The 13196-nt window shown below is 37.2% G+C and overlaps 1 protein-coding gene across 1 annotated transcript in view; it reads left to right on the top strand.

The window, feature by feature from the left end:
* The window catches only part of LOC139746549 (uncharacterized), a 263361-nt gene that overhangs the window by 224737 nt on the left and 25428 nt on the right, over positions 1 to 13196 (top strand). Inside the window, exons 16-19 of the mRNA XM_071657899.1 lie at positions 4196 to 4474; positions 8989 to 9542; positions 11761 to 12040; positions 12770 to 13008. Of these exons, the coding sequence (XP_071514000.1) occupies positions 4196 to 4474; positions 8989 to 9542; positions 11761 to 12040; positions 12770 to 13008 (1352 nt within the window). The remainder of the gene's footprint in view (positions 1 to 4195; positions 4475 to 8988; positions 9543 to 11760; positions 12041 to 12769; positions 13009 to 13196) is intronic.

Below are 13196 nucleotides of genomic sequence, written 5' to 3' on the forward strand. Positions count from 1 at the left end.
TGCTGTCTGTATACATGATATATATTTATATACATATATCTATTTACTTGATTTATTAATTTTGTATCTTTATTATATATCTTCATATCTCCTTGTTTAGTCTGTTTTGTCTGTTTACCAGTTTCTCAGTTTTTTGTCATATGCTGTCTTTGCTTTCTGTGTATCTCTTGTGTACCATTAACATCAGTGTTTTGTATTAAAAAATGAATCACCATTGATATATTCGTATGCTATGGAGTTTAGTTATCTCATTATTGTTTGCTTTTGACATTCTATATAGAAACTAAAGAAAAAAATCCATGCAAAAATAAATACAGGGCTTTTTGTTGCAGAACAAATGTCAGGGCCATGGAAGCCTCACTGATGATACCAAGTAATGTAATCTGATACTTCTAAATCATCCTTTCTTATTAAAACATCACACCTTGCAACATATCTGGAAGAGATCATCCTCTCATATTGAAATATCATAAGTTGCAATAAGTCTTGGAGAGAAAACTCATTATTTGCAATTTATTGGTCTATTTTTTGCCACTAAGAAGTGGCTCTGGAGCTCACTGTTTATGGAGACTCTATTGTCGTGGCCATCCCTTTAAGAAGTTCGAGGTGGTAATAGGCGTTAGAGATATAGATACATGGATAGATGTGTTTATAATTATTTACTTATCATTTTTAAGAAAGCTCTGTCGTTTACCAAGATAGTATACTGTCTATCCCCTACTTACGACCTGTGTGACTTACAACCATCCTTACATACAACTGGAAAAAAAAATTATGAAAAATATAGGTAAATATAAAAATGGCTGCGAGCGTAAGATAGTGACTGTCAGACGATATTCCGGCATTGTGTACATCACAGCATTTTTTCAGTTATCGTTCTCAGTTGTCATTCAGTAAACGTGCATTATTCAAGCGAATCTGAATAATTTTCTTTCCTGATTAAACTTTGTAATAATCCCCAAAGAAGATGGTGAGCAAGAGAAAAACCATCACATTTTGATAGATCTGGCAAGAAGCCAAGGAAGATGTTTGATTTGGAATTGAAAATGAAGGTAATCATCTAATATGAAGGAGGAAAGAAGTTAATATGATTGCACATGATGTACAGTTGTCCCATTTGATGTTCTCCACAATTTGAAAGGACATAAAAGATATGTGAGGAAGTCAAAGGTTCTGCAAGTATGAAATCTAGGATAATAGCAAAGCAACGACAAGGGCCCATCCATGAAATGGAAAAGTTTTGATGCTGTGGATGGAAGAACAAATTCAAAAATGTTTATTACTCAGCTTACTAACAATTCAGGCGAAGGCTAGAAGTCTTTTTGAGGCTTTGAAGGAGCGATTGGGTGAGGATTACACCAAGAACTTCACAGCAGGTCATTGTTCGTTTAATAGATTTAAAAGAATATATAGCTTGCACAGCATTCAATTCACAGGTAAAGCAGCAAGTGCTGAAAAGGTGAAAAATAAACCAAAGATTTTTTAATAAACCATAGTGTGATTTGAAAAATGTCTATTCATAAAACTGGTTAAATAAAAATGAGATAATCACAATAGAACTTGCTTAACATAAGAAATTTAAATGATGAAATATGTGGTCTACTGGAGTCGACGTGTTGTCAGTGGATTGAACCAGGGCATGTGAATCATCTGGGGTAAACCATGGAAAGTTTTATGGGGCCTGGATGTGGAAAGGGAGCTGTGGTTTCAGTGCATTATACATGACAGCTAGAGACTGAGTGTGAACGAATGTGGCCTCTGTTGTCTTTTCCTAATGCTACCTTGCATGCACTCGCAGGGAGGTGGATGCTGTTTCATGTGTGGCGACAGGAATGAATAAAGGCAGCAAGTATGAATTATGTACATGTGTATATATGTATATGTCTGTGTGTGTATATATATGTATACGTTGAAATGTATAGGTATGTATATGTGCATGTGTGTGGACGTGTATGTATATACATGTGTATGTGGGTGGGTTGGGCCAGTCTTTCATCTGTATCCTTGTGCTACCTCGCTGACACAGGAGACAGGGACAGAGTATAATGAATAGATAAATAGATGTGAAATAAAGAATCTTAAATAAAAGGTAAAAAGAAACTGCAGAATCATATAACAAAGCTGGTTAATAAGAAACAAGATAATCATGATAGAAATTCAATAGGATAAAAGAATGCTGTACAGGTATGTGAATTGTACATGCCATGCTGACGTACATTTGACTTAGTCCGTTATGAGATCTGACCAGTCAGTCAGAATGGAACATGGATGTATGTTGGGATAGATAGTATAAACTTGCTTGTGGTTGTCAGTCTACAGTCAACTCAGCTGTTCATCCACCCCAAGGAGTTGGTCAATAAATTAGGTACTTAGGTTAGGTGGCAGGGGTGTGTTATGTCACCATGGTTTGATTACATCCTTCCATCTCCAGTTGGTCTCCCCTTTCACCTTGTTCAATCCACTTCTGATGCATATAACTTCTTTGTCAACCTTTCCTCAGTAATTCTGTACATGCCCAAATTATTTCTGCATACCCTTATCAGCTTTCAACCACATTCTTATTATTAAAACACCTCTCTTACCATTTTATTACTTAATCAAACCACCTCACAGCACAGATATTGTTCTAAAACATTTAATTTCCAATTCATCCTCCCTCCTCAGCACATCCTCATCTGTAATCCGTGACTCACATCCATACAATATATTTGAGATTATTTGCCCTCCCCCTCCCAAATGATGATCTCTCTTTCCTTACATTCTTCAGTGCCCTCAGAACCTTCACCCTCTCACCCACATTGTCTCACTTCTGCTTCCATGTCTCCATCTGCTGCCATATCCATGCCCGGGTATCTAAAATACTCAATTTGATTTTTCTCCATTCAAGCTCATATTCCATCTAACCTTTCTCCTTTTAACTTTTTCCTTTCACACACATACTTCCAAACTCACTCACCAACTTTTGCATTTTCCCCACTCAAATCTGCCTCCAGGGTTGTATCATCAGCAAACAATGACTGACTCTCTTTTTAGGCCTACTTTCTTCTCACCCATAGTGTTTGCTCTTTTAAGAAAACTACAAATTTTCACTCTCACCTCCACAAGATAATGATTAGACATTCCACACCAGCTGCCCCTTACAGCAAATTCATATCCAAATGTCTCTCATGTACATGCCTGTCAGTTAATATGTAATATAATTTTGGTGTTGGCCATATTTCCTACACACATATGCATACTTGATTATAGTCCTCTTTTTAAACCAGGCATTTTCAGTCAACACTCCGTTTTCATCTCACAATTCCATAAGCTGTACACCATTTTCACTCACATTACTGAATACCCCTTGCCCTCAATTCTCACATCACTCATATTCACATGTAAATCACCCATCACTGATACCCTGTCTTTTATATCAAAACTGCTGACACGCTAACTGATCTCCTACCAAAACACTTACTTGTCTCGTGATCTTTCTTTCATGATCAGGTGCACGTTCATTAATAATCACCCATGTATTGCCATCCACTTTCAGTTTTACGCACATTAATGTAGAGCTCATTTCCTAACATTCACACTCTCCTTCAACTTCTGCTTCAACAGTAGTGTTACTTCAGCAGATATTCTGATATGATATTATTCAACTTCACTTGTTTACTGCCTCATTTACAGAGGTAAGAGGATTAAACTTTCTCCCATGTTTTATCTCTTTTGGGCAAAATGCACATGGCTTATCATTCTGAAACTGAACAACATTCTTCACCCGTGAGAACTTATTCATTTCAGCTCTGATGGCTTCCCATATTTATGGTGATCTCTTTCTTTACAAGCATGCTTCTTTCTACCTTCCCTTCTAACTTGTATATTTTTGCACAGTCATCCCCAATATTTTCAACAAATTTGTACTACTTTTCTTTATCTTATAGCTAGCACACATGATGATTTTTTTTTTCTTCAAATGTTTGTATCTTACTGTATAGTCATCTACACCCAAAGCTTGGAGGATAGTCAAGAGGCATCATGTTCAAGGGAAATTTTGCTTTGAGAGAAAGGTGTTCATGATACAGACTGACAGACTTTTGTATTATATAGGGAATGTGATCATTTGTGAAAGGAAAAAATATGTTTGAGATTTGGAGAAGTTTTGGTATTTAGATAAGACTAAGAGTTATGAAAGTCACATCCTTATCCTCAGAGTCCTGGCAGTATTAGTCGAAGCAGTCCAAACTGGATTCGGCAGTGGGCAGCACAAGTAGCTGAGCATACAAAGTCCTCTGATGTCTCTGTCAAAACCTCTCTAGGGTCTCCTCGTGGCTCCAAGCCTCCACTTGCATCCCTCTCGTCTTCTCAGGAGAGTAGTGAATCTCGCCCCCGTCGAAAGTTACCCACACCACCAACACATCACCCACCATTTACCATGGTTTCTCCTAAAGCATCTGACCTCTCTGATCATGAGAGTCCTACAAAGGGCCAAGTAAGTAACCCAGCAGTGTTTAAACAGCTCTTCTCATCAGTGATGATATTTTCTTTACTCTTTATTTTACATCTTCCATATAAGTAAGGTGTGCTATGTAAAGAATGTAATTTTGATGTAATGATAATGGCAGCAAAAATTCCTCAAGGCATTGCTACGTTTGCTACTGAGACATCTTCCCAGACTATCTTTACCCTTCAGTTTGCATCCCTTATGATCAGCATATTATTGTAAGGAATGGATAATGTGTATCTTGTAATTCTCCAAAATGATCATACACTCAGCAGTATTATAACCACAAAGCCTTAATCTCTCCTTTCTTTCTTCCAGAAGCCGAGCAGAGTATTTTTTTAAGATGTTTGAGCAAATCTTCCAGTTGTTGCTTTGGCACTTTTGACAAACTAATTGCTGATATGTCCATTACTTGCTAGGCTCCAGTTCTTTGATATTCTTTTAAATGCCTCCTTTTTTTTAAGAGTTTTACTTGAGTATGTAAGTTTAATAATTATTCAGAGATTAATTTCAGCTTAGAAGTGAAAACTGTACTTACTGAGATTAAATCACGTTTCAGTTTCTTTGGATAATTTTATATTCGTTGACCATCAACCTTACTAGTTGTTTTCATTTCTTCTGTTTTTTCTGTTTTTCTCTTGTATCATCATGTTTATATATTTATTTTGTGTATTTATAATTATGTATATATAATTGATGTGTTTTATATTCTTTTGAGTATTAGATCATCTGTATAGGTTTTGTTTTGCTGAGAATTTTTTCTAACGCTGTTAGCCTTAGTGTCAACCAGTAGTTTTTAGGGATGAAGCATATTGTTCATCTTAGGTACATTAAATTTAGGGAATACATTTTCTTCTCATCTTTTAACTTGTATATTTACAAAGATAAATCACTGATACTCATTTATACAGCATCATGGAGCATTTGTAAATACTGAGTCTGCACAGGAATCTTGGAACTGCCTATTCTTGGGCAATGCCTTAAGATTAGAGGTGAGAGTAACTCTAAATAATGCAGCTAGTAGATGAGCTGATATTGATGTGTGAAATGAAATAGATGAAGCAAGTATTTCATGTCAGATGTGTGTTCTGCATTGTTGTGTATATATTTAGGATGAATTCAACTGTATTTGCAAAAAGCACAGATCGTGCATTATACAGTTCCATGGATTGGAAAAGTGCTTTGCAGCAGAGCAGAAGTATTTAGATATTAGATATTTTAGATATGTTGAGATAGTAAGTGCATACTGATTGAGCTGGTAGACCAGGTTGTGCTTAAGCTGTTTAGGCATACGAAGATTTTTGTGGAGACTGGGATATTAGGTTCTGATTGTGCAAGGGAGAAAGAGGCATGCACTGGATAGACTGAATTGGATTGTTTTGGTGTTTACTGTCAGTGGGAAGAACCAGGACATTTAAAGCATTCAGAATAAACTTGGAGTTAGTCTGTGGGGCTTTGCTGTGAAAGAAAGGTTCTGGTGCCAGTACTTCATAGATGGCAGTTAGAGAGTGGATGTGTGCCAATGAGACCATCATTCCATTGGTTCTGATGTTACTTCACTTAGGTAGGCATTTCAGTATAGAAAGAGAAAAGATATTTCAAGAAAAGCTTTTTCTCCTTAGCATTAAAAATTTGATTGTAAAAGTTGATGCTGAGAAGTCAGAATAGATTATCTTAGGTAATTTCTTTCATAAAGGTAATGTTTTCTAGAGATATATGTATTTATCTGTTCATATCTTTGATGCCTGTTCTCTCTGGTAATTCCCATCAAGGGAGTGGCCATACAAGAGTCTCTAATTGTCCTGTCCTTACATGCTTCCATCACATACACCATTCTGGAGATAAGATAAAGTAGTAATTGTGGTTCCATATACTATGAGCATATGACTGTGGAGGAACAATGTGGTTCCAAGAGTGGTAGAGGATGTGTGGGTCAGGTCTTTGCTTTGAAGAATTTGAGTGAGAAATGCTTAGAGAAACAGGATTAGTATTTCGCATTTATAGATCTGATGAAAGCATATGATATGATTGATAGATATGCATCATGGAAGATGTCACAAATGTATAGTGTGTGAAGAAAGCTATTACAGGTAGTGAGGAGTTTTTATAAAAAACAGTACATTATATGTGCGATGTTTGGGTAGAAAGAAAGGAGAGCGAGTGATTCAAGCTTAAGCTGGGTCAACAGCAGGGGTGTATGGTGTCGTCATTGCTGTTTAATCTGTTTATCAATGGGATGGTGTGGGAGGTAGATAACAGGGTTTTGGAAAGAGGGGTAGGTCTGCAGTCTGTCTGGGGTAGGAGGATCAGGGAGGTGAGTCAGTTATTGTTTGCTCAGTACATGGCACTGATGGCAGATTCAAATGAGAAACTACAATAGTTAGTGTCTGGGTTTTGGAGTGTGTGAAAAGGGAAATTTGAGAGTATCTTATCTCTGACGCTCATTCCCTCTGGGAACTCCAATCAAAGGGATGGCCCCAGCAAAAGAGTTTCCAGTTATTCCTGTCCTTACATGCCTTCCTCGCATACACCATTCCATGCATTAAGGCAAAGGTATTAGGTTTAGCAGTGGAAAAAGACAGGTTAGTTCGAGTCTGAATTTGAATGGAGGGAGCTTGTAGGAAATGGAGTGTTTTAGATACCTGGGAGTGAATAGAACAATGGGTACTGAAGTGAGCTATAGGGTAGGTGTGGTGACACAGGCCATGGGTGCATTGAGAAATATGTGGAAAGAGAGGTCACTGTCTTAAGGTCAAAGGATATGTTTGATAGTATAGCATTCTCGACAGTGTTTTATGGATGCAAAATGGTGAGCCCTAGGTGACAAAGCACTGAAGAGGGTGAATGTGTTTGAAGTGAAATGTTCAAAGACACTATGCGATGTGCAGAGGGTTGATTGAACAGGAAATGATAGGGTAAGCAAGAAGTGTGATAGTAAGAGGAGAGCTGAAAAGAGTTTGCAGAAATAGTTTGGGCACATGGACAGGATTACTAAGGGAGAACACATGTTGAAATTGGAAGAAACAAAGAAAAGGAGAAACAAAGGAGAAGATAGAAGGGAGGAGGGAAAGGCACTTTGAATGTTCTGAACCTGAACATGTAGGAGGATGTGAGATTGAGCAAAGTGGAGCAATGTGGTATACTGGAGGTGACATGCTGTCAGTGGGCTGATTTAGGACATATAAAAAAAGTAAGGGAAAACTGCAGAAAAGGTGTACAGGGCCTGGTTGTGAATATCATTGAGAACAAACAGCTGACTTACCAGGTAATATCCTTGCTTGGCTTCTTCTGTTCCTTATTTTTGAAGGTGATAATACTGGAGGAAAAGATTATGTCCCTGCCTCCACTCCCACTCCTGTCACCTTTTGCAACACATAAAGGATACTTGGGTAGTATTCTTACTCCACTCCTATTGTTTACCTTTAAGAAGATTTTTAGGTTTTGGAGAAAAAAAAAAAAAAATATTTTTTTCCATTACTAGGCCAAAAGGTAGTGTGATATACTTCATTTTCTAGAGGTTACCCAGGTTAAGATGTAAGAGTCATAGACTTTGTGTAGACAAGGAGGAAGTAGAACATTTGAAACTGTCTTTTGTTATTACTTATATTCATCCCGCTATCCCTTGGGGTGGGGAATAAATAATACCAGCTGTGCGCACACACACACACACACACACACACACACACACACACACGTACATTTCTTGCATTGACAAGGTAGTGCTGGGAACAGACAAAGGCCTCATTTTCTCATATCCATTTTCTTGCTATCATGTGTAGTGCAAAACCACAGCCTCTGTCCACAACTACGCCCCACATACTTTTCCATGGTTTCCCTTGGCCTCATCATATACCCTAGTTCATTCTGTTGACAGCATGTTGCATCCTGTGTGCCACATTGCTCCAGTTCACTCTATCCTATGCACGCCTTTCACCTTCCTGTATGCTCAGGCTCTTTTGTAGTTCTCAAAATCTATTTCATTCCATCCTTTGGTCACTTCCTTCTTCTCCACATCTGACCTATGTATTCTCATCAACTGCAACATAGAAAGTGATTGAGAGGGACAGGAGTAGAGTTGAAAGTCCAACACACCTGTATTTTCATTTTCTAAATTAGGAATAGATGAAAGTGTTAGGTACGGAATTTTAGTTTGATGGCTGAGTTATCTGATCGTGATGCTACATTGCTATTGTTGGAAAAGGTGAGCAGGTATGAAAATAGATCTAATATTCTTAGACTTTTGATTGGAAAGGAGTGAAAGTATTTATGCATGACATATATTGATCAGAATGGGTTAGATTAGCTTTTTAAGAGCTTCGAGTTTTTCTTTTAACAGTGTACTTAACTGGTATGATTTTTCTCCCAGTCTTTAATGTAAAAAGTTTATTTTTTGAAGTGGCCATTCATTGTGTTGCTGTTGGTCTAGCCTCTCTAAGCTTACGTTTTCTTTCTTCTGGTCTTAGTGCCAAAGAATCATATGAATAGTATCCTCTTTCCATCAGCAACATCGGCAGCTTTTAGACTCTCTGATTCTGGGGAAGCATCAGTCCGACTACAGACGAGACACTGAGTCCTTCCTACGAGACACTGAGCAACTTGTCACCTCTCTGCAGGCCCGCGTGGACATGAATAAAGGCATCTCAACAAGGCTAAGAGGAACATCCTTTGAATCGCACGATTCTGGGGGAGACTCGGACCTGGACACCAGCACTTCCTATCCCATCAATGATGACGATGACAGGCTTATGAAGACTGTTGGCTCCCAGCTTAAAACCAGGCTCAAGCTGGCTGGCATTGATGGCTCTTCAAAGACACCTCCAGTGGCAACTAGCCCTCGAAAGCCAGATCCATTAGCAGTGGAGACAAGACTAAAACTAACAAGTCATTTCAAGAGGGAGAGATCCATAGTATCAGATAGCGGGTATGATATGTACACAGCTGGCAAAGAAGAGAACAACCTTCAGTCAGATAGCAGTAGTGAAGCAAGTGAACCAGTTAAAGATAGTCGCAAGACCAGTGACAATAACCCTCCCCTCAAGTTCAATAGAGCATTTAGGTATAGTAGTCCTTACACCTTACTGCATTATCTTGTTTTATTAATTCAGCTATTCATCTGATAAGGGCTGTTAATATATGTAGCTGTAGTGTAAGCATGTAATGATTCCTTAAATTAGTTCATTTATTTCATATTCAAACTTCCTTCCATTATTTTGTTCATGTAGTTTTGCTTTAGTTACATTGTCAAGTGTTAGGTTATGTCATTTCTTTTAGATTTAAATTCTAAACTATGACTTGATGTTCTTTCCTTATATTGGTCTACAGACAGTTTGGAACTCCAAATCAAACTTCTAGAAGCCTATTCTAACTTGCAAAATTATTTCATGTTCCTCATTTCAACTCGCACATTAGAATGATTGAGTGTTTTAGTTTTAGGTAACTTACAGGTAAACATTGAAAGATTTGACGTAGTATGTTTGATTAACTGGAAAGCTGAATAATGATCTTGTGACAGTGTGAAAATATAAGCTGTGTTATTTTGAAGTGTTATCTTGAAAATAATCATATCCTATGTTTTTAATCCAGTCTTAGTGTAATGCATAGTTGGAACATTATGTGAGATTATCATGTAATGTTCCAAAAATACATTACACAAAAGAAGATTGAATTGAAAACATATGATAGAATATGATTACTTTCAAGCTAACATACTTCACATTATTTTAGCTTCATTTGAGCAATATCATAAGGTGATGTCAGGAGATAGTGGTGAACTACGAAACTATGGTGTTTGTTTTGAAAAATGGATTTCATAATATATCAGTTTGAAATGAGAAAAACTGCAAATTGTAAATTAGTATAGAGAATAGGATTTCAGAGATAGATTTTTCATCCAATGCATTGGCGTAGTTTTATTTGCAGTGTAGGAGATGTAAAGGGAGACTTGATGAATCAGCTTGACTGCAGAGAGAAAAAGCAATTCATTAGTATGGACCACTGAGCATTCCTTTAGCACATTTCATAGGTTGAAGATTTGTGTGAGCAATTTGAAAGACTGTATACTCTGATCCACTTCATGTAATAGGAATGGAGTGAAGAATAACAGATAAACAGAAATATGTTGGTTGATGCATTTATTTTCATCTGCAGAAACACATGGGATATTCCATTTTAACCTTGATCATAAGTTAAAGCAAGGCTTTGTTGATTGTGACTCAGCAGACTTTGCTCTGAGATATGACCATGACCATGCATTTTTTGGCTTTTGAAATGGCAGCTTGATTGATTGCATAATCGTTTCTGATCTTTGAAGGAATGCATAGGAAAAGGAGATATTTACTTGTATATATAAAATGCATATTTTGGTTGGCATACTGGTAACCAAATTAGTGCTTTTGACAACTGTAATGGGATTAGCCATTTCTTTTATGAACAACAGTATACGCAGCCAGACCAGAGTATGATTCTGTTTAATACAACAGTATATGCAGCAAAACCAGAATAAGAGTCTTTACAGTACAACATTATATGCAACAAGACTTTAGAATACAACAATATATGCAACAAGACCATGATATGATTCTATAGAATACAACAATATATGCAGGAAGACCATAGTATGATACTGTAAAGTGCAACAATATATACAGCAAGACCATAGTATGATTCTTTAGACTACAACATTATATGCAGCAAGATCAGAGTATCAGTTTTTAGAATACGACAGTATAGAGAGCCAGACCAGAGTATGACTTTACAATACAGCTTTATATCAACTCCTTGTAATTAGTTCTGATGTCCAAAATTAGTCTTCTTTTCATAGAAAATGTCACCTCCTGAAAATTTTAATTAGCATGGCAACTACCTTTGTGAATTATTGTACTGTTCATTTTGTTTTTGATTTTAAGGAATTCGTAATTTTATCTCCTGTAATGTTTAGCAGTTAGTGCTACATAAAACATCCAGTGGCCTTCCATTTGAGGGGATGCAGCTTGGTCATAGACTTTGCATAGTCCTTTGAAAATGTTAAAAACCTCAAGTCATAGTTTAGAATGTGAACACTTGACTGTAGAACAAACCACCACACATTATTGTCTTTTCTCAGGAACCATGTTGTCAGCTGACACTTACCTGTGCTTTCATGTAAAGCCAAGATTATAAATGAATCAGGCTTCTTGTATCTATACCAGCATATATGATTTAGGAATGTGTTACATATTTGAATATCAGTACCTACTGATAACCAAATGCATTTAATGAATGTAATGATTTGTCAGTTTAAGGAGAGCTCGTCTGGCCTCAGAAGAAGCAACTCAGCAGCACAAATCACCATCACCTGTAGATAAAAAGAAGATTACGAGGCCTTCCAGTGCTGGCAACGTATCAGGAAGTCGCAAGATTCCTCTCAGTCAGAGCAAGAGCCACCAAGGTGTTCATACAGTATCAAGGAGTGGCTCTCATTCACAGGCAACAACTCCTAAAAGTGGGTCCAATGACTTCAGTAGAGGAGATGGTGGAAGATTTAGTTTACGACTGCCCAGTGCAGGATTGTCAACAGTAAGTGTTTGCTACTTTTGTCATCAATTGCCTTTAACCTGTCTTTTGTGTCTTTCTCACTTTTTTTTCTTGTAGTTTTTGGAAGTATCTGAATGAAATTAATAGGCATTGGTGTCATTACACATGACGGCTAGAGAATGGATGAGAGTAGATGTGGCCTTTCTATGTCTGCTCCTGATGCTACCTCACTAATGTGGGAAACAATGAACAAGTATGAGAAATAAAGTATTGTGTTTTCTGTCTTTTAAACTCATTTGTGGTAAGTTCATAAAACTTAAGGGCATATGTGTTAAGACTAGAGTATGTAGAGTGCAGTGTGAAAATTAGATTGCCGGAAATTTCTGCACTAGATTATACAGAAGTTTTTCATAGATACATTATGTTCTTTCCATATCTTTTGAAAACATTGCATTATCATCATCTCTGGAATTGGCCAGTCGTGTGCTTTATCTATTAGTTAGGCTTCATTTACTTGAATACAATTTGTAAACTAAGCCAGTGGGCTAGACAATATATTATAAGTACACCATAAATTTATTTTGTCTTCCTTTTTTAGATCAGTTTTTCTTTTTTCTCTAATCCCCCCCCCCCCCCCTTCTTTTTCCCATGCTAACTTAGGATTTGAAGATTACTTTTGTGTGACTGGAGATTTGGGAAAAAAAGCACTGGAAATTATTTTCTGGTACACATCTTTTTATTTATTGATTGATTGATTTTTGTATTCACCAGACTATCTCCAAGTCCCCATCGCGAACATCTGTGAAAAAGGAGTTACCTAGTTCAAGAAGAGGTGCACCGCGTTCTAATTCTACTCTCTCTGCCAAAGAAGTTGACTTCCAGAATTGGAAGAGACGGAAAAACTATGATCCCATGAAAGCTGCTGCAGAGGGAAGAAAGAAAGTTGGTGACAAAAAAAGTGATAAGTTATCTCAGGGTAATGCTCACAACACCAATGAAAGATCTCCCAGGTATGAATGTGAAGTATCTGCAAACAGATTGATATGTGCTTGATTGTAGTTCTGGCATGTTGTATTTTATTTTATTTATTTTGCTTTGTCGCTGTCTCCCACGTTTGCGAGGTAGCGCAAGGAAACAGACGAAAGAAATGGCCCAACCCACCCCCATACACAATGTATATACATACACGTCCACACAC

Source organism: Panulirus ornatus, chromosome 65, assembly GCF_036320965.1.
Source record: "Panulirus ornatus isolate Po-2019 chromosome 65, ASM3632096v1, whole genome shotgun sequence".
Lineage (NCBI taxonomy): Eukaryota > Metazoa > Arthropoda > Malacostraca > Decapoda > Palinuridae > Panulirus > Panulirus ornatus.